Source organism: Pyricularia pennisetigena (genome assembly GCF_004337985.1).
Source record: "Pyricularia pennisetigena strain Br36 chromosome 4 map unlocalized Pyricularia_pennisetigena_Br36_Scf_6, whole genome shotgun sequence".
NCBI lineage: Eukaryota > Fungi > Ascomycota > Sordariomycetes > Magnaporthales > Pyriculariaceae > Pyricularia > Pyricularia pennisetigena.
The window spans coordinates 475254-501715 of NW_021940918.1; the positions used below are offsets into that span (position 1 = coordinate 475254).

At 53.2% G+C, this 26462-nt stretch overlaps 10 protein-coding genes across 10 annotated transcripts; 5 read left to right on the forward strand and 5 right to left on the reverse strand.

The window, feature by feature from the left end:
- Positions 1-258: 258 nt before the first annotated feature.
- On the forward strand, positions 259-4095 carry PpBr36_05718 (uncharacterized protein; the record flags this gene model as incomplete). Its single annotated transcript, XM_029892871.1, has 6 exons — positions 259-700; positions 859-1004; positions 1202-1228; positions 1318-1353; positions 1414-3822; positions 3910-4095. 6 exons carry the CDS (start codon positions 259-261, stop codon positions 4093-4095), a joined length of 3246 nt encoding a protein of 1081 aa, XP_029745552.1.
- Positions 4096-4489: 394 nt separating this feature from the next.
- Positions 4490-6229, reverse strand: PpBr36_05719 (uncharacterized protein; the record flags this gene model as incomplete). The annotated part of the gene is made up of 2 exons (XM_029892872.1): positions 4490-4699; positions 4841-6229. Coding segments are annotated over 2 exons (1599 nt in total), but the record flags the coding sequence as incomplete, so codon positions are not given.
- Positions 6230-6974: 745 nt separating this feature from the next.
- On the forward strand, positions 6975-8435 carry PpBr36_05720 (uncharacterized protein; the record flags this gene model as incomplete). The annotated part of the gene is made up of 1 exon (XM_029892873.1): positions 6975-8435. One exon carries the CDS (start codon positions 6975-6977, stop codon positions 8433-8435), a length of 1461 nt encoding a protein of 486 aa, XP_029746082.1.
- Positions 8436-9142: 707 nt separating this feature from the next.
- Positions 9143-10200, reverse strand: PpBr36_05721 (uncharacterized protein; the record flags this gene model as incomplete). The annotated part of the gene is made up of 2 exons (XM_029892874.1): positions 9143-9928; positions 10072-10200. Coding segments are annotated over 2 exons (915 nt in total), but the record flags the coding sequence as incomplete, so codon positions are not given.
- A 956-nt stretch (positions 10201-11156) lies between these two features.
- On the reverse strand, positions 11157-13607 carry PpBr36_05722 (uncharacterized protein; the record flags this gene model as incomplete). The annotated part of the gene is made up of 4 exons (XM_029892875.1): positions 11157-12101; positions 12163-12447; positions 12544-13292; positions 13388-13607. 4 exons carry the CDS (start codon positions 13605-13607, stop codon positions 11157-11159), a joined length of 2199 nt encoding a protein of 732 aa, XP_029746099.1.
- Positions 13608-15782: 2175 nt separating this feature from the next.
- On the forward strand, positions 15783-16301 carry PpBr36_05723 (uncharacterized protein; the record flags this gene model as incomplete). The annotated part of the gene is made up of 3 exons (XM_029892876.1): positions 15783-15848; positions 15895-15942; positions 16179-16301. Coding segments are annotated over 3 exons (237 nt in total), but the record flags the coding sequence as incomplete, so codon positions are not given.
- A 408-nt stretch (positions 16302-16709) lies between these two features.
- On the forward strand, positions 16710-18960 carry PpBr36_05724 (uncharacterized protein; the record flags this gene model as incomplete). Its single annotated transcript, XM_029892877.1, has 5 exons — positions 16710-16757; positions 16937-17174; positions 17271-17461; positions 17541-17652; positions 17708-18960. 5 exons carry the CDS (start codon positions 16710-16712, stop codon positions 18958-18960), a joined length of 1842 nt encoding a protein of 613 aa, XP_029746277.1.
- A 417-nt stretch (positions 18961-19377) lies between these two features.
- Positions 19378-20481, reverse strand: PpBr36_05725 (uncharacterized protein; the record flags this gene model as incomplete). Its single annotated transcript, XM_029892878.1, has 1 exon — positions 19378-20481. One exon carries the CDS (start codon positions 20479-20481, stop codon positions 19378-19380), a length of 1104 nt encoding a protein of 367 aa, XP_029746376.1.
- A 612-nt stretch (positions 20482-21093) lies between these two features.
- On the forward strand, positions 21094-21917 carry PpBr36_05726 (uncharacterized protein; the record flags this gene model as incomplete). Its single annotated transcript, XM_029892879.1, has 3 exons — positions 21094-21106; positions 21210-21421; positions 21567-21917. 3 exons carry the CDS (start codon positions 21094-21096, stop codon positions 21915-21917), a joined length of 576 nt encoding a protein of 191 aa, XP_029746380.1.
- A 193-nt stretch (positions 21918-22110) lies between these two features.
- PpBr36_05727 (uncharacterized protein) lies at positions 22111-24060 on the reverse strand (the record flags this gene model as incomplete). Its single annotated transcript, XM_029892880.1, has 1 exon — positions 22111-24060. One exon carries the CDS (start codon positions 24058-24060, stop codon positions 22111-22113), a length of 1950 nt encoding a protein of 649 aa, XP_029746382.1.
- Between the last annotated feature and the right edge of the window lie 2402 nt (positions 24061-26462).

Consider the following 26462-nt stretch of genomic DNA (forward strand, 5'->3'; position numbering starts at 1 on the left):
GCTGTCTTTCCGGTGCAGGATCGTCGACGTATTCGAGAAAGTTGTGTTGCAACCGCGACTTCTTGCCGGTGCTGCAAAGAGTCTTTGGCAGGTTGTATGTGTATGTGTCACTGAGCTGATTTTCCAAACCGGTTGTGACACGCTCCTTCGAGGTTAAGCTCGGCCTTTATTTTATTTATCTTTTTTTTTTTCTTTTTTTCTTTATCTCCTTTTGTTTTTGTCTCGATAAGAGGTAGCGGTGTTACCCGGTTTGAAGTAATGAGGTGGTGTTTTGCCGTTGGAAGCCGTTGCAATGGCAGCTGGACTGCAGCAACAGCACGCGGTTGGCGCTTCGGGGGCGGGCGTCGTCTTTTGAGTCATAGCAGCAGCACGGCTTTGGGGCGCACTATTAGTGCAGCTCCCCCGCAGTTACGACCAGGACATCGATTTCTGCCCCTCGAGAAGCTTCCATCGCCTTCGCCAACACCAACTTTGAGCTACTACACCACCACCACCCTCGCGACGTCGCGTCTCGGTTCTGCAGTTAGAATCCCCTGTCGGAAATCATATTACAGACGTCGTCCTGGCCTGATATCAACGCAGAGATCCTTCTTGTCGACAACAAACAACACCGCCAACATGGCCACCGAGGTCAAGTGGACCGCTGAGACGGTTCGCAAGACCTTCCTCAACTACTTTGAGGAGAGGGGTCACACAATAGGTGAGTTTGGCAGGTGAAATCCCAGTTGCTTTCTTTCTTGTTTTGCAGTTGAGTTTTGTTTCTCGTTATAAAGAATGAAACGATTATTAGCAACTGCTGGTTTTTCCCACCCCTTTGGTGGCAATTGCTCATCAGATGCACACACCCAAATCTTGCAGTTCCCTCGTCGTCGGTGGTCCCTCACAATGACCCCACCTTGCTCTTCACAAATGCCGGCATGAACCAGTTTAAGCCCATTTTCCTGGGCACTATAGGCAAGACTGATCCTATGGCCGGTCTGAAGCGCGCTGCGGACTCTCAGAAGGTATGTGTGCATTTCTTTGATTTGTTCGTCTCATCACTTCCACTCTCGATTATTTTTTATCATTGTTATTTTTTTGTTATTTTGATTTGTTTTGTATTTTCCCCTCGCAAAGTAGAGCGTATTTATGTTAATAAGAACAATACAAACCCCCCTACCCCAAGTCAATAAACATAATGCTAACCATCGATCTACCATAGTGTATTCGCGCCGGTGGCAAGCACAATGTTCGTGCCCTCCACCAACTTCCAACTATACTTGACTTACTCGACGAGGAGGTCTTCATGTGACCTAACTAACTCTCACTTTCTTTCAGGATCTTGACGATGTTGGCAAAGACAGCTATCACCATGTACGTCAACCTCTGGATCACATCATCCTAAAACAGTAACTAACAATCCCATGCCTCTAGACATTCTTTGAAATGTTGGGCAACTGGTCCTTTGGAGACTACTTCAAAAAGGAGGCCATTTCGATGTCGTGGGAGCTGCTGACCAAGGTCTACGGTCTCGACCCTGCCCGGTTATATGTAACCTACTTTGAGGGTAACCCGGAAATGGGTCTTGAGCCCGACTTGGAGGCCAAGAACCTTTGGCTTGAGAATGGCGTGCCTGAGGATCACATCCTGCCTGGAAACATGAAGGACAACTTCTGGGAGATGGGTGACCAAGGTCCATGTGGTCCTTGCAGTGAGATTCATTACGACAAGGTGGGCGGAAGAAACGCCGCTCACCTGGTCAACATGGACGACCCCTTGGTTGTTGAGGTGTGGAACAACGTGTTTATTCAGTTCGACCGGCAGCAGGACAAGTCCTTGAAGCCTCTTCCCGCCAAACACGTCGACACAGGTATGGGTTTCGAGCGTCTGGTCTCTGCTCTGCAGAACAAGACTTCGAACTACGCCACCGATGTTTTCTCCCCCCTTTTCGCCAGGATACAAGAGGTGACGGGCGCCCGGTCGTACACGGACAAGTACGGCAAGGATGATGCCGACGGCATCGACACGGCCTACCGTGTAGTTGCCGACCACATCAGGCTCATGGCCTTTTCGATTGCTGATGGTGCTGTTCCAAACAACGACGGCCGCGGCTACGTTGTCCGTCGTGTCCTGAGGAGAGGTGTGCGATATGCACGCAAGTACTTCAACGCCGAGATTGGAGGTTTCTTCTCACAGATTCTTCCCACACTCGTCCAGCACATGGGAGAGCAGTTCCCCGAACTTGGTCAGAAGCAGCAAGATATTAAGGAGATTCTGGACGAAGAGGAGGAGGCTTTTGCCCGGACATTGGACCGCGGCGAGAAGCAATTTGAAAAGTATGCCTCCATGGCCATCAAGGCTGGCGAGAACAAGCTCTCCGGCTCCGATGTATGGCGGCTGTATGACACTTTCGGATTCCCCGAAGATCTTACAAAACTGATGGCTGAGGAGCGCGGCATCACTATTGATGAGGCCGAAGTTTCAGTGGCTAGGGAAAAGGCTCGCGAGGCAAGCAAGGCTGTCAAGGAGTCCGTCCAGACCTTTGCCAAGCTTGACGTGCATAGGATATCGGAGCTGGAGAACGAGCTCAAGATCACACGCACAGATTCCGAGGCCAAATACCTGAAGGGTGATATAACTTCCAAGGTTTCTCTCATCTACACAGGCAAGGATTTTCTCAAGAGCAGCAAGGAGATACCGCCAAAGACGCCACTTGGTCTTATCCTGGACAAGACCAACTTTTATGCGGAATCGGGTGGTCAGGTCGCAGACACGGGCCGCATTGTCATCGATGGAGTGGCCGAGTTCAAGGTTCTGGACACACAAGAGTTCGGTGGCTACGTCTTGCACAACGGCTACCTGGAGTACGGAGAGCTCACCGCTGGAGACTCGGTCATCTGCGAGTATGACGAGCTCCGTAGGCAACCGATCCGTAACAACCACACGGGCACCCATATCTTGAACCACTCACTTCGTGAGGTTTTGGGTGACGACATCAACCAGAAGGGATCCCTGGTCGATAACGAGAAGCTGCGCTTCGACTTTTCTCACAAGACGGGCGTTTCGGTTCCTGAGCTCAAGAAGATCGAGGACCTGTCAAACGCTTACATCCGCCAGAACTGCAAGACTTATACCAAGGATGTCGACTTGGATCTCGCTAAGCAGATCGAGGGAGTGCGCGCTGTTTTCGGCGAGACATACCCCAACCCCGTCCGCGTGGTGTCCATCGGTATTGAGGTCGACATGCTGCTGGAAAACCCCAAGAACCCAGAGTGGCGCAAGGTCTCGGTCGAGTTCTGCGGTGGAACCCATGTCGACCAGACGGGAATAATGAAGGATATGATCATTGTCGAGGAAAGCGGTATTGCCAAGGGCATACGACGTATTGTCGCTTACACAGGCGATGCTGCCCACCAGGTCCAGCGTCTCGCGGCTGACTTCTCCAAGCGCATCGACGAGCTCGAGGGCCTGCCCTTTGGATCTGAAAAGGAGGCCGCCATCAAGACGACGCAGGTAGACCTGGAGCAACTAGTCATCTCAACGGTCACCAAGGATGAGCTGCGCACTAGGTTCACGAAGATCCAGAAGGCGGTCGTCGAGGAGCAAAAGAAGAAGCAAAAGGCCGAGAGCAAAAAGGCGCTCGACACTGTCGCTGAGCACTTCAAGAACCCAGAAAAGGCAGACTCGAAGGTTTTCATTGGACAGCTGCCCATTTCGGCCAACGCCAAGGCTGTGTCTGAAGTGATGAACTTTTACAGATCGAAAGATAAGGAAAAGTCGGTCTATCTTTTCGGCGGCAGCAAGGAAGAGGGTGCCGTGGTTCACGGTGTTTATGTGGGAACTGTAAGTTTTGCTTTCCCGGCAGCGATACGGTCGAGTTGAGACCTGACACTGGCATGCATGGACACTAATTTGATTTACTTATCACAGGCTCTTGCCTCGCAAGGAATCACTGCTGAACAGTGGGCCAATGCTGTTTCGGAAGTGATTGGTGGCAAGTCTGGCGGAAAAGAGCCCACACGCCAGGGACAAGGCACCAAACCGGAGAACCTGGAGCAGGCTGTTGCCGAGGCAGAGAAGTTCCTGACCGAGAAGATAAAGGACCTGAAGATCTGAACGGCTCTCGGACCGAACAGCTGGGAAGAGTAGAACAAGAAGGCGAATACAAGGAAGAAAAGTGCATGCATGGGTCATCATCCTCCAAGACATGATCGGCAACGTTGATTTTGAAGACAAGTCAAAACGGCCGATAGGCAAGTTCATGACAAGTTTTATGGCGACGGCTGTTGTGGAGAAACCCGGCTAGAATATGGGAGGAAACCTATACTGGACGGGTAGGATGGGTTAAGCGCCGAAATCGGGTTGGGCGCTGGAAATTTAGTCTGTAGCTCCAAGATGGCAGCTACTGGTGTTACATGTTCTTCTTGTTCTTTTTCGACGTCTTTCGGCTAGATGTACCAACAAAACCAAGAGAAAAAAAAAAGGGACAAAAAAAAAACTATGGGCCACGCTATAATGTTGTCATGACGCTGGCGTTTTTGAACCAGCTCAGCATCGGGTTCTCGCCGCTCTTGGTACGGGTCTCATCGACGTAGGCCCAGCGGCGCATAAAGTCCTCATGGGTCGAGACCCTGCTCAGCCTACCGGTGATGACCTGGTACATTTTTTCCATGACGGTAAAGTCGGTGGGAAACATGATGTCAAAGTAACCTTGGTGTACCTGGAATGGGGAGGTGTTGGATTTGTCAGTAATGTGTTTCTCTGATTTTTTTTTTATTATTATTATTATTATTATTATTATTATTGGGCAGATGGGCTCTCTCAACACAAGCGACAAGGAGAGGGGAGTGGAAGAACTAACAAGAGGCGTCGTCACGGGGACGGGGCGGCGCTTGTACCGGGTCTGGACGATGGGGGCGTTCAGGCCCGGGGTGGCGTCTGGAAGCCAGTGGAAATCGCTCGTGACGAGGCGGTGGGCGGGGAAGTAACGGTCGAGGACCTCGAAGAACTGCATCAGACTGGTGGGTATGTACTCTGGCTTGCTGAGGTTGTGGGCAAAGGGCATGCTCAGCTTGAGCTTGCGCAGCAGGCGGTTGGCCGGATAGGGCGTCTCGTAGCGGCCGGCGGTGGCGGCGTGTCTGATGCGGAAGAAGCGCTCGGCCAGGGGGTCGAGCTTGGGCTCGTAAAATTCGTAAAAGTCGCCGCGCTGGTCGATGAGGACGGTCCCCTGCATGGGCTGCTCGGTGGCCAGGTCGTAGCGGATGCAGTCGTGGGAGAAGTTGTCAAAGACCTCAAAGGCGAGGAAGAAACAGGGGCTGGGCTCGGGCTGGGTCCAGTCGAGGATGGAGCGGTTGATGATTTCGACCTTGTCGGCGTGGCCGCGGGCGGCGGCCGAGGAGCGCAGCTGGCGGTTCTGCATCTCGGCCAGGGAAGACGAGATCTCGATGATGCGGTACTTTGTGCGGTCGTAGACGGACGGCTCCGTGTCGCGGATGAAGTCGAGTATGTTGAGCATGAGGGTGCCGCGGCCGGCGCCCATCTCGTAGATGATGAGGTCGTGGTAGGGATAGGATGTCAGGACGTAGTTGGCCATGAGGTAGCGCGCGATGGCCTCGCCGTAGTAGGGCCGGAAGAGCTCCGTCGGGGTGAACCACAACTGGCGCGTGTCCGAGGGCTGCGTCTTGTCCAGGTCGTCCTCGAAGTCGGTGTACCTCTGGGACAGGAGCGAGTGGAAATCGTTCTCGTCGCGCAGGGCGGGGAAGTCAAAGGGCTCCCCCGGGCTAAAGATGACGACCTGCTTGGAGAAGTACCCATAGTGTGGGTTGTACAGGCTGTCCTGGATGAAGTCGCGCGTGAGCATCTTGACCTTGCGCGGCCGCTCATGGCGATGGCGCAGCTCGGCGGCCGTCACGGTCGGGTACGAGGCAAACTCGGCAGAGCGGTCGGCCGAGATCAGGTCCTGGCGCTGCTGCCAGTGGCTCTCCTTTTGGATGGCCGTCTTGGAGCCGCGGGTGTAGTCTTGAGGCTGGCGGTGACGCTGGGAGCGCCGTTGTTGGGTCGAGAAGCATCTTCTGTTGGTACATGTGGAGGGTTTCGCTGCTGCCGCGGCGGTCGATGCCACTGGTCGGGTGGTGAGGCGTTGTGACTTGCAAGCAGGATGTCTGAAGAGCTGGCGGAGCAGCTGGGTGAGGATTGGCGAGTCCATTGAACTGTGGCCGGGGGAGGACCTCGAACCCCGGAAAGCTGTGAGCTACGGTAACGACAAGACGAATTGGATGTTTGTTTGTTTGTGGGGAATTGATAGCACAGTCGGAAGAGGTACAGTAGCGTCTTGTCTTGTCGTGCCAATGACTGGCAGAAGTAAGTGGTGTGGTGAAATTTGTGTACAGTAGCTACCCTAAGTAGATATCAAGTCAAGGTATCTACAAGGTAACAAAGCAAGCTGAGGTTGATTGGCCCCAGCCAAAATGTCGTTGAAAAATCGGAGCTTAGAGCTCGCGCCAAGCAATCAACGGGTCTTGCTAGTGGAGCCCCGGGAGAGCATCTAAATCCCTGTAGCTTTTTGATTTTATTTTTTTTATTGTCTTACTCAAAGTCATTATTATTTTCTGATCACCTATCATCAACTATTAAGTAATTACCATTAAAAAATACTTGCTCAAACTTCCTCATTTCAGTTTCTACCCATCTCTCTGCATATGGCGCCTGAGCTTTATTTTACAAGAAAATAAGCTCCATACATGCGCTTAGTTAATTATTCATCTTTATAGAAATCCGCCCCTTTCCCCACAATTTACCAGCGTGGGTTGTGCCCATTACCTAGTTTTACAAGTCAAATATTCGGTCCCCATACGGACTATTATCGTTTGGCTGCCTTCAGTTGAGAAGCTATCAAAAATTGATATTTCCATTCTCGCATCTATTTCACCATCAGTTTTGTCTCAATGTACCCCCAAGCCCAGCTATAGAGCACACCGGGCAGGACTGTACCAACAATGCCAATATCGGACCATCCCAAAGCATATGGCACAGCCGCCCTGATGGCTGCCTTCGCCGTCGGTATTGCCGTGACGCTCGGCTTTCAAGATTTCTATCCTTATTGGGAGGGGCGGTACAGCCGACGGAAAAGAGGAGGAGGCGACGTGACAGGCTACGGTGATGGCTTCAACGATTCCCAATCCCAGGCGACCCTCTTGGAGAGACAGCGAGCCGCTAGAAGGCGCCGGTCTACACTCCTCTCGAGTATCGGAGCCGGTCCGGTGCTACTGCAGGACCACGAGTCAGACCCAGGTGGTGACCCGGGCTCGTCACAACCAGATATCCGCGACGGCATCGAGGCCTGCATCGGCAACACGCCAATGATCAAGATCCGAAGCCTCTCCGAGGCGACGGGCTGCACGATCCTCGCCAAGGCAGAGTTCCTCAACGGCGCCGGCGGCAGCCCCAAGGACCGCGTGGCTCTCAACATGATCCTGACGGCCGAGGAGAGCGGCCACCTGGTCCCGGGCCGCGGCGACACCATCTACGAGGGCACCGTGGGCAGCACCGGCATCAGCCTGGCCATGCTGGCGCGCGCCCGCGGCTACCGCTGCCACATCTGCATGCCCGACGACGTGGCCCGCGAAAAGTCGGACCTGCTGCTGCACCTGGGCGCCACCGTCGAGCGCGTCCCCGTCGCGCCCATCACCGACAAGCGTCACTTTGTCAACCTGGCCAGGAGCCGAGCCGAGGCCCACACGGCCGCCGCCGACGACGACAGCGTCGGCTTCTTCGCCGGCCAGTTTGAGAACCCGGCCAACTGGCAGGCGCACTTGAACACCACGGGCCCCGAGATCGTCGAGCAGACGGGCGGCCGCGTCGACGCCTTTGTGGCCGGCGCCGGCACCGGCGGCACCATGGCCGGCGTCGCCGTCTTCTTGAAGGAGGAGGCCCGCATGCACGCCACCCGCGTGGTGCTGGCCGATCCGCAGGGCAGCGGGCTTTACAACAAGGTGCTCAACGGCGTCATGTACTCGCCGTCGGAGCGCGAGGGCACGCGGCGGAGGCAGCAGGTCGACTCGGTCGTCGAGGGCATCGGGCTGAAGTGGGTGACGGGTAACTTTGAGCGCGGGAGGGAGCTGGTGGACGACGCCGTGCGCATCACCGACGAGCAGGCCTGCGCCATGGCCCGGTGGCTGGTCGAGCACGACGGCATCTTTGCCGGCAGCAGCAGCGCCGTCAACTGCGCCGCCGCCGTCGTCACCGCCATGCGCATGCCCAGGGGCAGCCACGTCGTCACCATCCTGTGCGACTCTGGCTCGAGGCACCTCAGCCGCTTCTACAAGCAGGTGGCCGACTTGGGACTCGAGGGCGACGTGCGCAAGGAGGGCGCCGAGGGCGGCGCGAGGCCGAGCAGCCCCGAGGATCTACTCGCTTTGCTTGGCCTCAAGCCTCGAGAAGATTCACACCAACTCTGAACACCAAGAAAACGTCTCCCTCCCCCAAAACGCTCGTTGTAATGATAGCCGACCCGGCAAAAACAAGTTGATCTTGTCAACAATCTAGCAAATCTGGTTACGTCATTTTGTCGGCAAGTAAAATAAAGGTACTTAGCCAGCTGGATATAAGACGCTCAGTAAACGGGGGAAAAAAAGCCAGATCTAAAATGCATGATGCGCCGGACCCTTTCGCCACCCCCATAGCCTTGACTAAAAGAAGAATAAGAAATTATAATGGTAAATAAAACGTAAAACAGAGTACTCTTGACACCTTGCTATATTTTTTTTTCCTTTCTCTCTTTTTTCTTTTTCACCCAACCCAAATGGTCTCCCGATAATCCAGTGCTGCACAACTTCTATAACTGATTGCAAACATGGGGGGGAAAAAACCAGTGGAATTTATAAGAACAATCATCAATTCGACATGAAGCCAGTCCTTCGGTTAGTACTTGCTTGTCAGAGTCAAGGTGCCACGTTTGCTGTTCAACGAATCGTGATAGCACTTTCACCTATCCTCCAGCCGGGGTATCGGGGACCTCTACAAGTCCCATAGCTAGTAAACAACGATGCGGACTGGCGCCATGCCTCCTCTTCAAGAAAACTGCATATGAAGAAAAAAAAAATCCGTGTCAGATACTTGTAAAGGATCGCGTTAGGAAAAAAAAAACCAGGCACGAATAAAAATCAAAACTCACCTTCCACCGATTTCCACACACGGTGCATTCACAAAACGTCGTCATAGGCTCATCAGCACTCCTGGTCTGTGCCTGCGTGTAGCTGACCTTCTTCTGCTTGCACTTGCTGCACTCGAGCGCATCGCTGATGGATCTCTCGGCCATGGGCACCTGTGCCTTCTTCATGTTCTCCTTGGCCAGCTCCTCCTCCTGCTTACGCAGGTCGGACGACTTGAGCTCGTCAGATGTCATTACGACAAACTTGGCAGCAGCAATATCGCCAGAGAAGACGCGCTTTGCCAGGTCCCGGTTGGACTTGAGATTGGAGAAGAGGGAGCGCATCTTGCTCCTGTAGTCGGCCGTGTCGCCCTTGTAGGCCACGAAGGCGGCCTGCTCGATCTCGACCGACTTGGCCAGGATCGCGTCGATGGGCGCGTACGACTTGAACGCCAGCCCGTTATATATCAAGCCAATAATATTGTCTCGCGTCGTGTTACCGGTACGATTCTTGTCTACCTTGTCCGCGTCCCAGCGTCGCTTCGAGGCATCGCCCGTCCACGGCTTGCTGCCGTTGCCGCTTCCCAGCGGCCTGGACGCCGCAGCCGGCGAGGGTGCGTTCATGCTGGTCGGTGACGACGCGGCAGCGGGTGACGAGGCGCCGGCGGCACCTCCCGCCCGTTTGCGCTTCTCCGCTTCAACCGACTTCTTCCATTTGGTGACCACCTCCGCGGCGACGCGCGCGATGCTCTTATCCGAATTTGATCGTAGCTTGCCAACCACCACGCCTGCTTTGGTCGCCTGCGAGGAGATACAGAAGTCTAGTTAGCGGAGAAGACGCGGTGGCCCAAACTGGCTAGGAGTAATGAGGTTTTCTCGCGTTCCGAGATGGTATGAAGGCGATCAAGTATTAGAACAAAGGGGAACAAAAACGCAGGATTTACCCTCAGACTGTCCTCAGATGGCGTCGCCTTTTTCAGGTTCTCGAGCATGCGAATGATGGTCTCCTGCGTCTCGTTTCCTACGGCTTTGACGAGCTCCTTGATGGAGCGCTGCAGTTCCTTGTCATCCATGATTTACAGACGCCGGTCGATGCGACTGTTTTCCACGATTGCCAGCACGAGGCGGGGGATTTGACAGTGGCGGCGCGCGCTGTCGGGGGTCGCGTGGTGTTTGGGCAAACGGTGGGCCGATCGCAACAAAGGTTTGGTTTTGATTTGTACGGCGGTAACTAAACCCAGTCGTCGCTTTGGGGGGGTTTTTCGGTTTGTGGCGGCTGGTCGATTGAATCCGGGGCTCGGTCGTAGAAAGGTCGATAGCTCAGTTTTCAATTTGGCTGTTAAAACGGCGATGGAGTTTATTCCTGATCGGGAGAAACTACAGCTGATTGGGTCTTTGGCGATTTGTTGAAGAAACGCGAGCACGTCGGACGCGGGGACTTTGTTTCGAGTGTTTCCCCGAGGGTGGTTTTTATTTTTATTTTTATTTTTTTTTGGAGATCAGAGCCGCAAGAACTGATAGAACGGTTTCATGAGGGTTGAGCCGCGTGTTGACTGTGAGCTCAGCGCGGGAACTACTTAATTAAACCCTTTCGCAGATGCTCCCTCTGAGCTTTCCTTACGATCGTGACTGTGTCGTGCTTGCCTCATCACGAACAAAGCATTAGCAAGGGGTTCCCTGTAAGTCGTTACCTACCCCACAGTTAGCTGGTTACCCCAGCCTGGTATAGGGTAGGCAGTGACTACAAACCTTTATCACGACCAGATGTACATCGGCTATTGCCCAGATGCGATACAACAGACTAGATACTCTTTCCTATGCCATCAAAAATGCTAAAGTATTTGTATCGCACAATGTAATTATTAGGCATTAGGCAGCTGTATTACAGCATCTGTCCAAGTCTAAATACAACAAAGTTATATAGTACATGCTTTCTTGAGTGGAAGAATAAAATTACATGTTTGACAGTACAATAATTTTGTACAAGCTGCCGTCCTCGGGAGGGAGTCCTGTTCCGCCAAGCTCAAGGTCAGGACTTTACAGACTTTCCATCCCTCAGCCTCAGGTGATAAGTCTCAAGCTGCTCCTCAGTCATGAAGCTCGGGCTCCCGGCAAAAGGTTCTTCGCCCTTCATAGACTTGGGGAACGCAATGACGTCCCTGACCGACCCGGTGCCGCTCAGCATGGCCACGAGGCGATCGAAGCCTAGTGCGAAGCCGGCATGCGGTGGACAGCCGGCCCTCAGCGCCTCGAGCAGGTGGCGGAACTGCGCGACGCCGGCGTCGGTCATCTTGAGGATGCTGCGAAACACAAACTCTTGCACGTGAGCCACGTGGATACGTCGGCTGCCGCCTCCAAGTTCGCAGCCGTTTAGCACGAGGTCATAGTGGTCCGCCTTGGCCCGCAGCGGGTCCGTAGCCAGGAGCTCAAAGTCCTGGGAAGTAAGCGGCGCCGTGAAGGGATGGTGCGTTGACGAGAAGCCTGCCGAGCCGCCCTGGCCAGGGTCCGTCGTGCCCTCATTGGCCGGGGTGAACAGGGGAAAGCCCGTAACCCAAAGGAACTTGAAGGATGGGTCCGCAGCCATGTAGCCAGCGGCCACGGCCTCGTTGTAGATAAGAGAGCGAAGGGTGCCGAGGGCGGTGGATCCTCCCTCGAAGGGGCGGTTTTGACGGGCTTGCAGGACGAGCACGTCACCATCTTGCATATCGGACGTCAGTTTCTCTGCGGCCTCAAAGCCGAGAGACGAGAAGCCGTTCAGAGGCCTGCTGGAGTCATGCACTAGTATTGCAGGCTCGCCGTCGGGATTGCGGTTGAGACCAAGGGGGAGGTTAGACAGGATCTTGCTGAAAAACTTGTGGTATTCTCGTGGGGAGCCCCCATCAAGTGTACACCGCCAGCAATCAATGATTGGGTTATCGATTTCTGAGATCATGCTGACAAACTGAGCTGGCAGCACATGGTCCACCCGCTCAATCTATGATCTGGTTAGTCTTGGTGGGCTCTTTGGTTTGTTGGAACAAAAGAGCTATACGTACCTGGCCTGGTATCCTCAGATCAGGTTTGTCGGATCCGTACATCGACATGACGTCTTGGTAGGACATGCGTGGAAACGGCCCATCATCGATGGAAGGGAAGTCTCGGACACTTTCGTCAGAGCTGGCTCGTTTCGTACGCTGTCTGTCACGGCTGACAGGATGCCAGCCATCCGTACCAACAGCTTGAACGAAATTCGCGGCGATATTGGTGTATAGTTGTTTCATGAGCATTTCGACAGTCCGCATCACATCCTCGCCCGTTGCGAATGACATCTCCATGTCCAACTATGATTCCAAAACAAAACAAAAAGGTTAGAAATCAAGCCTCGGTATCAAAATTACAAAGCTTCCAGGACTCATATGCATATATTCCATGCTTACCTGCGTAAACTCAGGTTGTCTGTCCGCTCTGAGATCCTCATCTCGGAAGCATCGCGCAAACTGAAAGTAGCCACCAAAGCCAGCAGCCATAAGCGTCTGCTTATACTGTTGGGGGCTCTGTGGTAGAGCGTATGCGAGCCCCGGCCGCCTTGTTGGCACCAGAAACTCGCGGGCTCCTTCAGGAGTCGATTTGAAGAGGATGGGAGTCTCAACCTCGGCCAAGTTTTCCTTCTCCAGACACGAGGTTACGCTCGACTTGACATGTTGACGAAACCTCATCCTATCTCTCAGAGCATCAGAAAACCGAAGCTGGAGATGCCGAGCCGTAGCTGGGAACTGAACTCCCTCAGACACAATGATGTCTTTGGGCCAGGGGTTGAGGGCCTGGATGGAGACGAGTTCAAGTTCCACTTCTTCCAAGCCAGGTGGGAATCTGCCGCCAGCAGATGATGATGATGATGATGATGGCGTCGAACCGGCGTTTCCGCCATCTTTCAGGCTGGACACGTGAGCGGTGACGGCAACGGAGCTCCATGCGGGCACCGACTTGAGCTGCTGGTGAGCAAGGTGTGCGGGCGAGTCCTTTTCAGACCATTCAGACTTGAGCTGCAGTCTCGGTCCATTGTCAACCACGATGTCGACAAAACTAAGACGCGAAGATCTGTCACGACGCTTCTGCAGAAAGCCGTGCACTGTAACCTTTTGGCCGACCTGAAAGTCGGCAGCCAGCGAGGCTGGCGGGAAATGAACTGAAAATAGCAAAAATAACGTTCAGCCTTTTCATTCTTTCTCGTCTACAATCTTCGTCCCTGGTCATGAATGGAGGTTCAGCTGATTTACGCACAGAATTTCTTGTACTCGTCCCAGCTCTGACCAAACTCTGCACTGGGGTCCAACGACGACGATGTGCTGCTATACGCTGTCTTTTGTTGCCTATTTGAAAATCTGCTCCTGGCTGATGGAAGTTGACAGACAGTACATCGTGCTGAAGAGCCAAGCAGCTGGCATGGAATAGACCTTGCAAGTCTTGGTATGCATCGTGATCTCAACGCGTGCAAAGACATGGCCGCAGCCCACCCAAGTGAAACTCGTGATAGAGCCAGAAAGCAGCGACCCTGCCTCTCGGATTACACCAGAACAAGAAATATTCCGGCTTTTGGTCAGCCTCCGAATCAACAGCTGAGTATGAGAAGCATTTGATTATATGCAGGAGGCGAGTTATGTGGCCTAAGCAGCTGATGTAGAAGAATATAAATCCACGAACAGGTGGTTTTTAAGATTACTGCGTAACACTTTTTGTTTTCAGCTATTCCAGCTTGAAGCAGTTACCCGTACTTTGAGTCTTGCTGCAAAATTGGGTGAACCATTACCCACAAACAAGGGTCTCTCTCAGTTCCTTGCTGTCTGCCCCACATGCTACCAGCAGGCACCCCGGCCGCTACCGAAGGCGGTGAACATAAATTGGTGGGCCTGATGGCGGCAGAAAAAAAGATCCGCCAAATTTCTTTGCTATATGGAGCTTCGAAATCGGCTCAAAATTTGTTTCTTCTTTTCTTCTTCTCCTCATCCTTCCACTTCAAAACAATGTATGTCTATATCCTTGACGAAAACACAACCCAATTCCAAAGTTGACACTGCTAACGTATTACCTGCGATCAGATGATGAAAGCCAGCGTGTTTTTATGATGTGCCCCGGGCCTTTGATCTATTCGTGCTCTCCCACTTGATGGGCTTAAGGGCTGGATAGTGACGGGTTTCCTGGTGGTCATGAAATAAGCGTTCGACACACTCGACCTTGTTTTACATCGGACGCAATGAAGGCAACTCTGATCCTTATTGAAGTTGGATAGAAGGCCTTGGGACGAATATTCATGTTAGAGCAAGTGCTCATGTATACTTTCCAACACATGCTGCACCTATTGTTCGTCTAACCCCCCGCATTACAGCCCAATGATACTTGTCTTTCCACGAACATGCTGGAATCTGGGCGTTGTCCCAGCGTTTCGAACTAGACATTTTCGCAGCTGCACGTCCCATTGTACGCAATTTAACTGCCCCATCAAGAACGGCCATTGCTGAAGGAAACCTCCTTGATCCCAAATTTGTTTGCAGTAACACGTCCAACAGTATTGGATACTCCACAGAATGAATGAATGTGTTTTCATCCTTTGTCCTCTTATTTCACGCTCATACGCGATGAAAGCGTTGGATTTCACGCACGGTTATCTATGCCAGGAGTACCACCACTCTATATAGGCAAGTAACTAGATTACCAAGAAGACTCGAAGCGGAGCCGATGTTTTCTGTCGACCAAGGTCTAGCGTCGGGCCGTGGCCGGGTCCATCTTTTCTGCCACATAAATATAACGCGTTGCATCTGGGGTTTATCTCGATAGAAGTCGCGAATTACGGTGTAATCCCCATCTATCCTAGCCACTGTATTTATGTTTTTTTTTCTCTTCATTTTGGAAACGGCGTCGATGGTCAAGTGGCCATATTTTCAAGGAGATCTAACAGAGCCCTTGTCCCGAAATGGGTAGACGGGGAAGAGAGAAGATGGATAATGGTTAATAATATAGATGAAAAAGAAAAAGAAACAAACCTGTACAAAATAAAGACAGTTTATGTAACATATTTCCCAAAACTATACAAGGGTAGTCCAAGTAACAATGGTATAAATTTGTGTGTGGTGTTTTTATAACATACGCATATGTTTATCCGCATGAATCGACGGCGTCGCCGATTCCAAAGCAACGACACGAGTCCAATTGCACTTTGCTTACATTCTCTCATAAGCGTTATATCGTCTCTTTCCTTGCGTCTGTAAATAGATAGACTACTGGCATGTCACACGAGGCTGATCCCTCTGGCTTGTGTTTCGTGCACGTTCATCGGAGGTCAAGTAGACAATCAAAGCTGTGACCCCCACCCTCCCATGAAAGCCGATACAAGGTTCTGTGCATTACCCTCAGGGCCTTTTAGATTCCCGAGGTCTCACTTTAGAATTTTCAGATGGATACAAAGTCAAAGGGTCGGGGCCAATAGCCAAATTCAAACAAGAATACGGAAAACGTGCATGCGTCTTGGTCTTACAGTGCAATGCAAAATGCGATGCTTTGCGGCCCTGACTGACAGTGACATATTTGCGTTCGTCCATTGGTTTTCTGGCTGAAACGATGGGACGACTGGGAAAGAATTGGCGATGCAAAGTAACGTGACCCAGGTTCGGTTCATTCAGGTTGGCTAGATTGGGAGTCGGGCGGCAGCGTCGTCATCGAGGCTTGGCTTTGGGTTGTAAGAGAGTGCGTTCGTTCGCCCGCCAGGGACAGGTGTTTTGCCATCTGCATCCCAGCGGGATTTCCAGTTGCACGGGCAAAGCCCCACAGCGGACTCTTGGGAGGTATGAGCTGTCGGTGTTTTATTTGACTGTGTGAGGCTGGGATTTTCGCTGATTGGATCAGCTGTTTTCTCTACCAAATAGGCGGTGATTGATTGATTGCGGGCGATTGAGTTGATTGATCGATTTAGGGTTGGTTGTAGGAGTTTCGGTACCTCACTGAGGGTCTGTTGCTCCGTACCGAGCCTGATAATCTGCGCTGCCAACATTACCTTACATTACGTTCATGCTTTCTCCAGCGCCTACTGTCAATCACCCCCCGAAATAAGCAACTACCTACCACATCCCTGGCGCTATCTCGCCTCGATTCAGACTCCCAAAACGTCAACGGCGCGGCAACCTCGGCCACTCTCTTTTTTTAATCAAGTTCACGACGTATTAATATCATTCGAAAAGTATAGCAATTAGGAAGGCTTGCGGTCATCAGCGAGCCCCCCCAATCGCCAAATCACACCCCAATTCCAGCGTCCTACTCCCTCTCCCCCCGTCCCGGTTCAACGGGGATCACGATAAGCTCGAGCGATTCCTTGCCCATCACGCCCGTCACGCCCGCCCACGATTCGTGTTGGTGAAAAAAAAACAGGCCCCTGACAGCCAGCTCCACGGTTCACCCGTAGCGAGCCGTCCGATCAGGTTGATACCGCTCCCGCAATTTTGTAGACAAACGCAGCTAGCACCCTTTCACCCTCCGAAGCCACGGACGGACTGCTTGAAAGCGGCATAGAATCCACGCACGGCTGCTCCTCTGGGCTCGCGCAGCTGCGCCTAAGATGGCGAGCTCATTCGAGAAGTCGGTCAAGGGCGCGACCAAGATAAAGGTGGGGGTTTTTCTTTTATTTGGTTGATTGTATATGGAGGTCTGGAAAGGGAGGGGGAAGAGACAATGCGGACGGGGAAGCTCTTTCCCAGGGTGGCTTTTCTTGCGCGCTGAATGCGCCCATGCAACAAAAGCAAAACAAAAACGAGAACATAATAGCTGACTGTCTATGAACAACAGGCCGCGCCCCCGAAAACCAAGTACATCGAGCACATTCTGATCGCCACACACGCCGGAGAAGCTGGAGTTGGGGAGGTGTTCCGGGCGCTGCAGAACCGGCTGCGCGACTCGACATGGACGGTTGTGTTCAAGAGTCTAATTACGGTGCACTTGATGATCAGGGAGGGCTCTCCGGATGTGACGCTGTCATACCTGGCCAGGCATAGGAGTATGCTCGCTATCAGCATGTTCTCCGATGGTGAGTAATACTGTGAACAATATGCTAATTCGCAAATCAAGTCCCAGGCTTGGTGGTTGGGACGACATCATGCTGACTGCGCTCATGGCTCGATAGCCCAGACACAGGGACGCAACATCAGGCATTATGCCGAGTACCTTGAGGAGAGGGCTCGTGCATACAAGCACACGAGGGTCGACTGGGTTCGGGCAAAGGAGTCACGGCTCGAGAAGCTGACCATTGACAAGGGGCTGCTGAGGGAAACAGAGGTCGTGCAGCAGCAGCTGACGGCACTCCTCAAGTGCAATGTGGGTTTCCCCTTTACAGCACTGCCATTGGGCGCATGCTGAAGAGGTCAGAACTAATGATGAGGCGCTTTACTTACAGGTCCTGGAAAACGACCCAGAGAACGAGATTACGATAACCGTTTTCAGGCTCCTGGTCCTGGATCTGCTTGCGCTGTTCCAAGTACTCAACCAAGCCATGATCAACATACTCGGTAAGTAGCAGTCCCCCCCACAGCGGTGCGGGGCCCTTCTCTGACTTCTCTACAGGTCACTTTTTCGAAATGTCAAAAGTCGACGCAGACAGAGCTATGGGGATCTACCGCGCCTTTACGCGACAGACAGACTATGTAGTGCAGTTCTTGAGCGTTGCAAGGCAGCACGAGCACCACACCAGGGTCGAGGTTCCTAAGCTGAGGCACGCCCCTGTGAATCTCGGCAGGCAACTCGAGGACTACTTGAAAGATCCGGACTTTGAGATAAACAGGAGGCAATACCTGGCAGAGCTCGAGGCCAAGAAGAACAAGCCATCTGGAGGCGGCAACGCCACAAAGAAATTTGGCGCGGGAGCTCAGGTGGCCAGCAAGACAACATCTAACCAGACATCGACACCAGCTGCAAACGGAACCGCCAAACAAGAACCTGCCGCGGCTACAAAAGCACCAGAACCAGACTTGATTGACTTTTTTGATTTTATCGAGCAAAAACAAGCACCAGCGCAGGCCCAGCCACAGTCCCAGGCCAATATGTCCCCCTGGGGTAGCCAGGCAGCACCGAACATGGGAGGCTTCCAGACGCAACCGACGGGGCAGCAGTTCCAAACCAACGGCTTCATCCCACAACAAACAGGCTTCCAAGCTACGAATCCGTTCCAACAACAAAACTTTGGAGCTTTCTCGCCGCAGCAACAACCACAGTCTCCCCCACAGCAGCAGCAGATGATGCCTCAGTACACAGGGGCGGCTTTCGGTGGCATGTCGGCCCAGACTGGCTTCCAGCCAAGCGCCCTCGGATCAATCCCTCAGGACTCGGTGGCTTCGTTCCAAACCAACAATACTCTATCGGCCCTCAATCTTCAGACTGGTCAACAGCAAGTGACAAATCCGTTCCGCGCATCAATGATGATGACGGGCCAGCAGCCACAGATGACGGGCCAAATGCAGCAGCAATCGACCAACCCATTCGCCAGGCCACAGACCCAGGCCTCTCAGCAGCCGACACTCAGTGGCTCATCACCTTTCCAGTCACAGCCACCGGCGGCGGCGCCTTTGCAGCCCATGGCGACGGGAACGAACCCATTTGCGAGGAACGGCACGTCGGGGATGCAAAGGCCAGCTACGAGCGCCGCGCTTGTTCCGCAGCCCACTGGAAGCACAAACCCCTTCAGGCAAAGTGCTTTCACAAATCACTCGACAGGCATGGGGTGGCAACAGCACCAGCAGCCCATCGGTGGAGGTCTGGACCAGTTCGAGACCATCCCAGTATTTCCCAGACCAACAACATCGAGTCCATGGCAGAGTTGATCTTTTGTTTATATGATATTTATTCGCTTTTTACTTTGTCGTTCGCTCAGCGAGGCGTTCACCGAGGCAGTCGGTGAAGAAGGATTACAGAAACGGGGCAAGGGCGAGGCTTTCATGTGCAAACGGACTGTTGTTAGGGATCATGTGTTGCCTACTCTAGTTGGGTCGGGGCTAAAAGAGAGCAACATGCCAAGAATAAATATGTAATCACCGATTATTTGGGGGTCGTAGCATCTATCTAGTGAACGCCCACCGAACCTTGTTTATATGAACCATACCAGACGCCGTCGCTATTTTTTTCTTTTGACAAGAATATAACCATGAAAACCCAATAGAAAAAAAAAACAAAAAAAAACAGAAATAACCAAAGCCCCCCAAGGCAAGTCAATCTATGGCGGATGTCGGGCTTGACACATCTCAAGAGACATCCATGCGATCACCTCCTGCAGCCATTGAGGCACCCACTGTTGCGACGGCACCAGCCGAGGCAGCCTCCCCCACGAGACCCGTCTCCTTCTCATCTCCGATGAACACCGCCAAACCTCCAAAGGCCTCAAACATGGAGCGTGTATAGTACTCCTGTATGCAGTAGCCGCCGGTGGTGTGATACGGCTGGCGCCTAGCGCCGTCGAGCCACTCGTTCTTGTATTCCTCGTGGACCTTGTATCTGGCGGGGGCGAGATCCAGACCGCCGAACGGATCGTAGGGGCCCTCGGGCGCCCTCCTCTTCTCCTTGAGGCCGCGGATGGACAGGCCACCGACGCCCAGGTCGCGGGCCTCGCTGGCGGCCAGCTCGTCGACCTTGTGCCTGTTGAGGCGCTCCGAAACCAGGCGCTCGGCCGTGCCGTCGGGGGCGCGGGCGAGCGAGTCGAGGTCGGCCTCGCGGGCCTGCAGGCGTAGGCGCTCCTCCTCCCTGTCGCGTTCGCGGGCCTCCTTGCGGCGGCGCTCGGCGGCCTCGAGCTCGGCGGCGCGCATCCTCCTCTCGCGCTCCTCGGCGGCGGCGCCCTTGCGGCGGGCGCGTTCGATCTGGGCCCGGTGCTCGGCCTCGTACTTTTGCAGGTCCTCGGCGGCCTTTTCGGCGCGGGCGCGGTCCGGGCTCAGCAGGTCGAAAACCAAACACTCGACCTGGTCCAGGTAGTTGTTGTAGTCCTGCAGGGTCTGGAAGTCGTCCTGCTGCTGGTTGAAGACCTTGAAGACGCGCTTGCGCACGTCCACCTCTCGCTCCACCGTCAGGTCTCCGAAGAACGCCGCGCGGAACTCTTGGAACCGGAGCTTCTGCGTGCAGCCCGGGTGTGGACACTGCTGCTGGCCGTGCTGGAACAGCCGGACCACGCAGTTCTCGCACATGAGGTGGTAGCACTTTGGGTTGATCTTGAGCACCATGTCCTTGTTGAGGTAGCGGAGCGCCTTGCAAACGGGGCACATCTGGTTCGCATCGTCGCCGGGAGGAGGCGGAGGTGCCGACACCGACACGGCCGAGGCGCCGCCTGGGGGGCCGCGGGCGGTGGCGCGGCGGGACATGGTTTTTTTTTTTTTTTTTTTTTTTTTTTTTTTTTTTTTTTTTTTTTTTTTTTTTTTTTTTTTTTTGATGTTGTCGTTGTTATTGTTTCGCTCGTCTCGTTGCAAAAGAGTGCCGACGTTATGGTTGTGGTTGTGGTTGTCCAAGTTGTGTAAGTGCCGCTCTGGGCTGTGGTGGGTGCGTAATGAATGTGTGACGAGGAAAAGAAGTTGGTGTGATTGTTGAGGTCAGCTCTTCGAGTCCGCAAGTTTAGCTACGTACCAAATTAGGTGGTATGTTAGGCGGTTGGCAATAAATGAGTGGTACTGTACCGCCCTACCGGGATAGGCATGCTTGCAAATGCGCCGAGATATGAGGTTGGGTTAACCTCCGCGCGGCTGATTAAGCGGAAGGGCTGGGCGGCGCGATGGGGCGCTGCGGCAAGTACAAACATACACACACTGTGTAGTGGATCGATCCTTCGAGAACCCAAACGTCACTCGTTGCCCCGCTATCGTGTGGTGCATAAGACCCGACCGCGTTCTGGGAGCTGTTTTGTCAGTCGGATTTTATCGTGTCTGCATTTGTTTGCAACCATCAAGGTACCTGACATAAATCGTACTCCAAAAATCACAATGACAGACAAGGGTGGGCTGGATTATTCATACATACCCTATTTTCAAACAAAAAACAAAAGTTGAGAAAGAAAAAAAAAATTGGTGACATGCGCTCTCTGACACAAAACCCGCAGAACCTACCCCTGCCGAAGAGGCAGCTGCCCGCGCAAAGGAGGCGGCTGAGCAGGCAGCTCTGCCGTACAAGTGGGCGCAAACCATTGGCGACATCGACATCACCATCAAGCTAGGCGAGGGCTCTGAGAAGTACAAGGGCAAGGACCTCAAGGTCGATATCAAAAAACAACACTTGACTGCGGGGGTCAAGGGCTCCGACCCCATCATTGATGTAAGAGAACCAGTCACCCTCGAGCGTCTTTTTTTTTTTTTTTTCTCTCTTTCTCACAACTGCTTTGCGGCCCATTTTTCACATGTTGGCTGGCTAATGGCACATGCTAATGCGAACTACAAAAAACCCCCCACACCACCCACAGGGCGACCTCCCGCACGCCGTCCGCGTCGACGAATCCACCTGGACGCTGACGACCAACCCGGACGGCACCAAGAACATCGAGGTGCACCTGGACAAGGTCAACAAGATGGAGTGGTGGCCGCACGTCGTCACGGACGCGCCCAAGATCGACGTCACCAAGATCAACCCCGAGAATTCGAAGCTGTCGGACCTGGACGGGGAGACGCGCGGCATGGTCGAGAAGATGATGTACGACCAGCGCCAAAAGGAGCTCGGCAAGCCGTCCTCTGACGAGCAGAAGAAGCTGGACCTGCTGGCAAAGTTCCAAAAGGAGCATCCCGAGATGGACTTTAGCAATGCCAAGATAAACTAATCACTGACGATTTTGTTTCCCCTTTTTTTGTTCGGTTATTCCCTGTAGCTCAAGCGACGAAGATCACGATTTAATGACTGATAAAAAAAATTCGAAGGCCTCAAGGCTATTTTGTTTGATGTTTTCCCCCTTCCCCTATTGTCTAATTATACTGCGTTAGGTACATATTGTAAGTACAGTGCAGGTCTGGGTTCTATGCTCGACCCAATCTCGCCGCCTTGAATCGGCTCATCTTCTTGGGCCCACCCTCGCTCTCATCCAGCGGTTCTATCGCCGACTCTTTCTCTTTTGTGAACCCTCCCTCTCTCTGTATCATCTTGTTTCGCAAGCGGTGGTATTCGACCGCGGCTTCCTGGTGCAGCAGGTCCGCATCGAACTCGCTGGGCTCCCGTGGCTTGGTCACCGGCTGCCGCTCCAGGACAGCATCAGCTAGTGTCCGGCCTTCTGGTCCCGAAGGTGCGATTTTGGGCTCCATCGTCTCGAGGAACCGAGTCGGAGCCTGCTTGGGTCCTGCAGGAGGGGCCCGTTCGATGATATCGCTCACAGGCTCCACCTTTGGTTCGGCCGGCTCGTGCGATTTTGCAAGCGGCGCAGCTGTCGGCTCCTCTGCTATGTCGACCTCTTGCGCAAATCTGACCCCTTTCTTTACAGTTGATGCGGCAGCAGTGGTGGTGGTGGTGGTGGTGGTGGTGGTGGTAGGGGACTTCATTGCCGAAGCAGCTGGCGGATCGGGTTTTGGTCGTATTGCAGGGGCTGTGGGGTTGGAACGGATTGCGATTCGGCCCAGTCGCGGTTCATTGTAATCGATTTTCTCGTCATCTTCCTCTGGCTCATCGGGAATGGCGACCGCGGGCGGCTGTTTCCCGACGGACTGTCTCCCAACGCCGAGCTTCTTCTCCAGCTCAAGCATCCTCCTCCGATAGGCCGGGCTGAGCGCACTACGCTTCGAACGGCCCCTCTCGTCCTCTTCTTCGTCCTCGTCGTCATCGTAATCGTCGTCATCATCATATGCATCCTCATCGTCGTCATCGTAAAGCCCATAGTCCTCCATCCCGTCCTCGTCCTCGTCCTCGTCGTCGGAATAAGCCTCCTCGAGCTCTAGCTCCGCGACGACGGGCCCGATCTCGTTCATGCTGTAGGCCAACATGTCGCGGCGTAGCTTGGCGTCGTCGTCGGATTCGTCGTCTGGAATCACTGGCGGGTTGGTTCCCATCTGCTCCTGCTCTCTGGCCTGCCGCATTATTTCCTCAATCTTCTTCTGCGTCTTGGTTTGCATGGGTTTGGTCGCGCCATTGATGTTGTTGTCCGCGGCAGGTTTAGTGTCCTCGCTGAATGAGACCCCCTTCTTGCCTGCTGCTGGTACAGCTTGAGTAGGAGTAGGGGGTTTGGTTTGGCTTTCGATGGTAGGGGCCGATTTGTTGACTGGGGATGCTGTAGAACTCTGCGCATTTTGAGATGGCAGCTTTCCTGTGCTTTCTGTGCTGTCCTCAATGCGCTTCTTCGGTGCTGCATCGCCCTCCTCATCTGATGAATCGTCATCATCGTTCTGCTTCAGCTCCACGCCGGCCTTCTTCAGCACCTCGCTGACCTTCGCCTCCGTCTCTGCCGGCCGCTGCAGTTTGAAGGACACAACGTTGTCGTCGTCGTCCAGCTCCTCCACAATGTCCATGATAGGCAGGCCATCCTCCGCAGCGCCGCTCGCGCCGCCATCCCCTGACCCTGCCGCAGCAGCTTCGGCGGCGGCGGCGGCGGCGGCCCTGTCCTCGGCCTTCTCGATCTGCTTCTCCAGAGACTCAATGTTCCGCTGGACGTAGTCGAGTCGCCTGTCCAGCTGGTTGATGATCTGGTCAGCGGACTTGATGGCGTCGCTGCCGCCCGCCTTTCTGCCGCCGGTAAAGATCTCGGCAACCTCCTTGGAGTTGACGAGACGGCCTTCAAAATTCCGGCGGATGCGCAACAGGTCGGCGCGGCCGCGAGCCTCCTCCACCTCTTCCTTCAGGGCCTCGTACTCGACGTCCCAGAGGCGCCATTCCTGGAGAAGGGTCCGCAGCCTGGCGGTGTTGTCTTGCAGGGCTTGGCGCTGGCGTTCAATTTCTTGAACGGTGGCGGCAGTGCCCTGAGCGGTCGCTGGTGCCGCTGCCATGACGGGGGTGTTTAGGCGCTATGGAGGAGAGTTGATTTTTTTTTTTTTTTACTCCTCCGGTTTTTCCTATGTCCCAACAGGGTATTAAGATCGTGGCTTTGATTTCAAAACCTTTTTACTTCTTTCTGCCCTTTATCTGGCACAAGCTTACAGCCTGGCTCAAATGATATGCGGTAAAGAGGCTGTGTTTGGTGATGAGATTTAATTGCAGTATTGAGAGACCCAAGGTAGGCAAATTTTGCACAGTAAAAGTAGCAAACAAACAGCACAGTGTGGTCAGTCTCGACGATCGACTTGACTCGCGTCGTGCAGCAGCCTCGCAATCCACAGAGCAACTTAAAAGCGACAACCTCGTCACGACGACACTGGAAGCATCTCGGTGTGACAACACCAACCAGTGATAGTCAATGGAAATCATGCGTGGACACGGCGAAAGTCATACCATTGTCACTCACAGGTCCATGAATCGGGATGCTTGCCGGTAGATGTCTGTCCTGTTCTTGACTAGTTTCCTGCAGACCAAGAAAGTCACAAATACAACGAGCGACTGGTAACTACTGTTTTTACGGACTTGAGAGTTGTCATCGATAAGGCACAAGATCAGATCCAGCAAAATCTTACAGCCGGTTTGGGTAAGGCTTTCAGCATCTTCAAAGCTAGACTACGACGCAATATCCATGATTTTGAGCTTCATCCTGTCGGAAATATCTGAATACTCCGGAGCATGAGATAATGTCGCCGAGGCTGAGCCAAGGGCGACTGTTTCCTGAGACCATCCCACAGACCCACAGCTTACTGTCTCCGCTTTAATTAGATAGACTATCGTCCAGGTACAAGTCAGTCACTTGTACTCCTAACCCTATAGAACGAACGTCCAAGCAAAGCCTATGACCAAGTGATTGATACACATACATGTACATGCTACGCCAAAAGCTTAGAGTGAGTTCACTGCTTTCGTCCCAGGCCTTCAGGCATCGTCCCCAAATTACACTATATTAGGCAGATTCTAAGCTTGGGATATCAAGACAAGTTCCTGACCTTGAGTTTTAATCGGTAGTACTGAAAGAGCAATTACAATCGCAGTTACGGAAAAACGGTATTAGAGTGATTGCTGGGATTCATGGCCGTTGCCGCGAAAACAAACACATGGGTATTTATTTTGGGACGGTCGAAAAAAATCTGTTATACATGGATTGAGCGTGAGGTGGATCGGGTGTTTGGCTCATATAGGCAGCTAAGGCACCTTATTTAGGGTACCGAGATAGGTGCCTGCCTACTGGGAAGGGATCCACCCTACTAATACTGAAGGACTGAGGCTACGACATTACGAATAGGCAGTTCAACTCCAGACTGCAGTCAAGTAAGACGCTTCTGCCTTCTCCATGTAGCTTTTTTACTCTTTTACTTGGCTTGTTCGCTGCAAGTCTTGGTTATTTAAGTTACGTATGTAGCACGAAAGCAATTTGCTTTATAAAGTGTCCTTTACCTTGTGCACCTGGTCATATCTAAAGACATTCTTGAACAACGTCCGGCAACCTATATAAAACACACACACACACACACACACACACACACACACACACACACACACACACAGGGCATCTAAGTAGTACACAGAAAGGTATATTATGCAGCCTCTGTTGAAACTGTTTCTCCTCCTTACGGGCATCGCACTGGGTCTTGCCGCACCTCTGGGCAGCCGTGGCGCGACTATTTCGTCCAGAAATGTGCCCAGCAACCAAGATATGCTATGGCCATCCGATATCGAGCCGGCGGCGCCTGATCCCCAGACATCCAAGCTAACCCGACGGGCCAAGGAGGACACATTGCCTGCACCAAAAGAGGCTGGCGGTAGAACACTCGGCGCTCCAAAGATAGAAGAACCACCAGCAGTCAAAGGAACCCTCCGCCATAATCCAGTGCCCCCACCCGCAAGCAGGGCCAAATGGTCGCTGTTTCCTGCCTCAGCCTCAGCCTCCAGCGTCCTTCCATCTACAAAGAGGCCCAAGAGTGCCCACGGGCAACCTTCGCCAGCTGCGTACCCTGTGTTTCCCGAAGATGTACCCCCCGGATCTGCATTTTCAACTGATGTGCCCTTACAGCTGCCCGCACCCCCAACAAGACCTACTCGCAACTTGGGGAATCCTGGACCTTTCGAAGATCCCCGCTCTGTTTCCACTCCAATGAAATCGGCCTTTGATGACTGGGATGAGAAGAAAAAGACCTCATACAGGTTCTGGAGAAAATTGAAACAGCGGTAGCTGGACCCCTTTGGTGGTTAGAGAGTACTGAGCATGATTGCTTGTAGTTATTCCAATGCTTGTAGGGCTTTATGGGAGATTTTAACATCAACATTGCCATTTCCGCTTGCTAAAGTCTCAGTTCATACGTTTTCCATCACT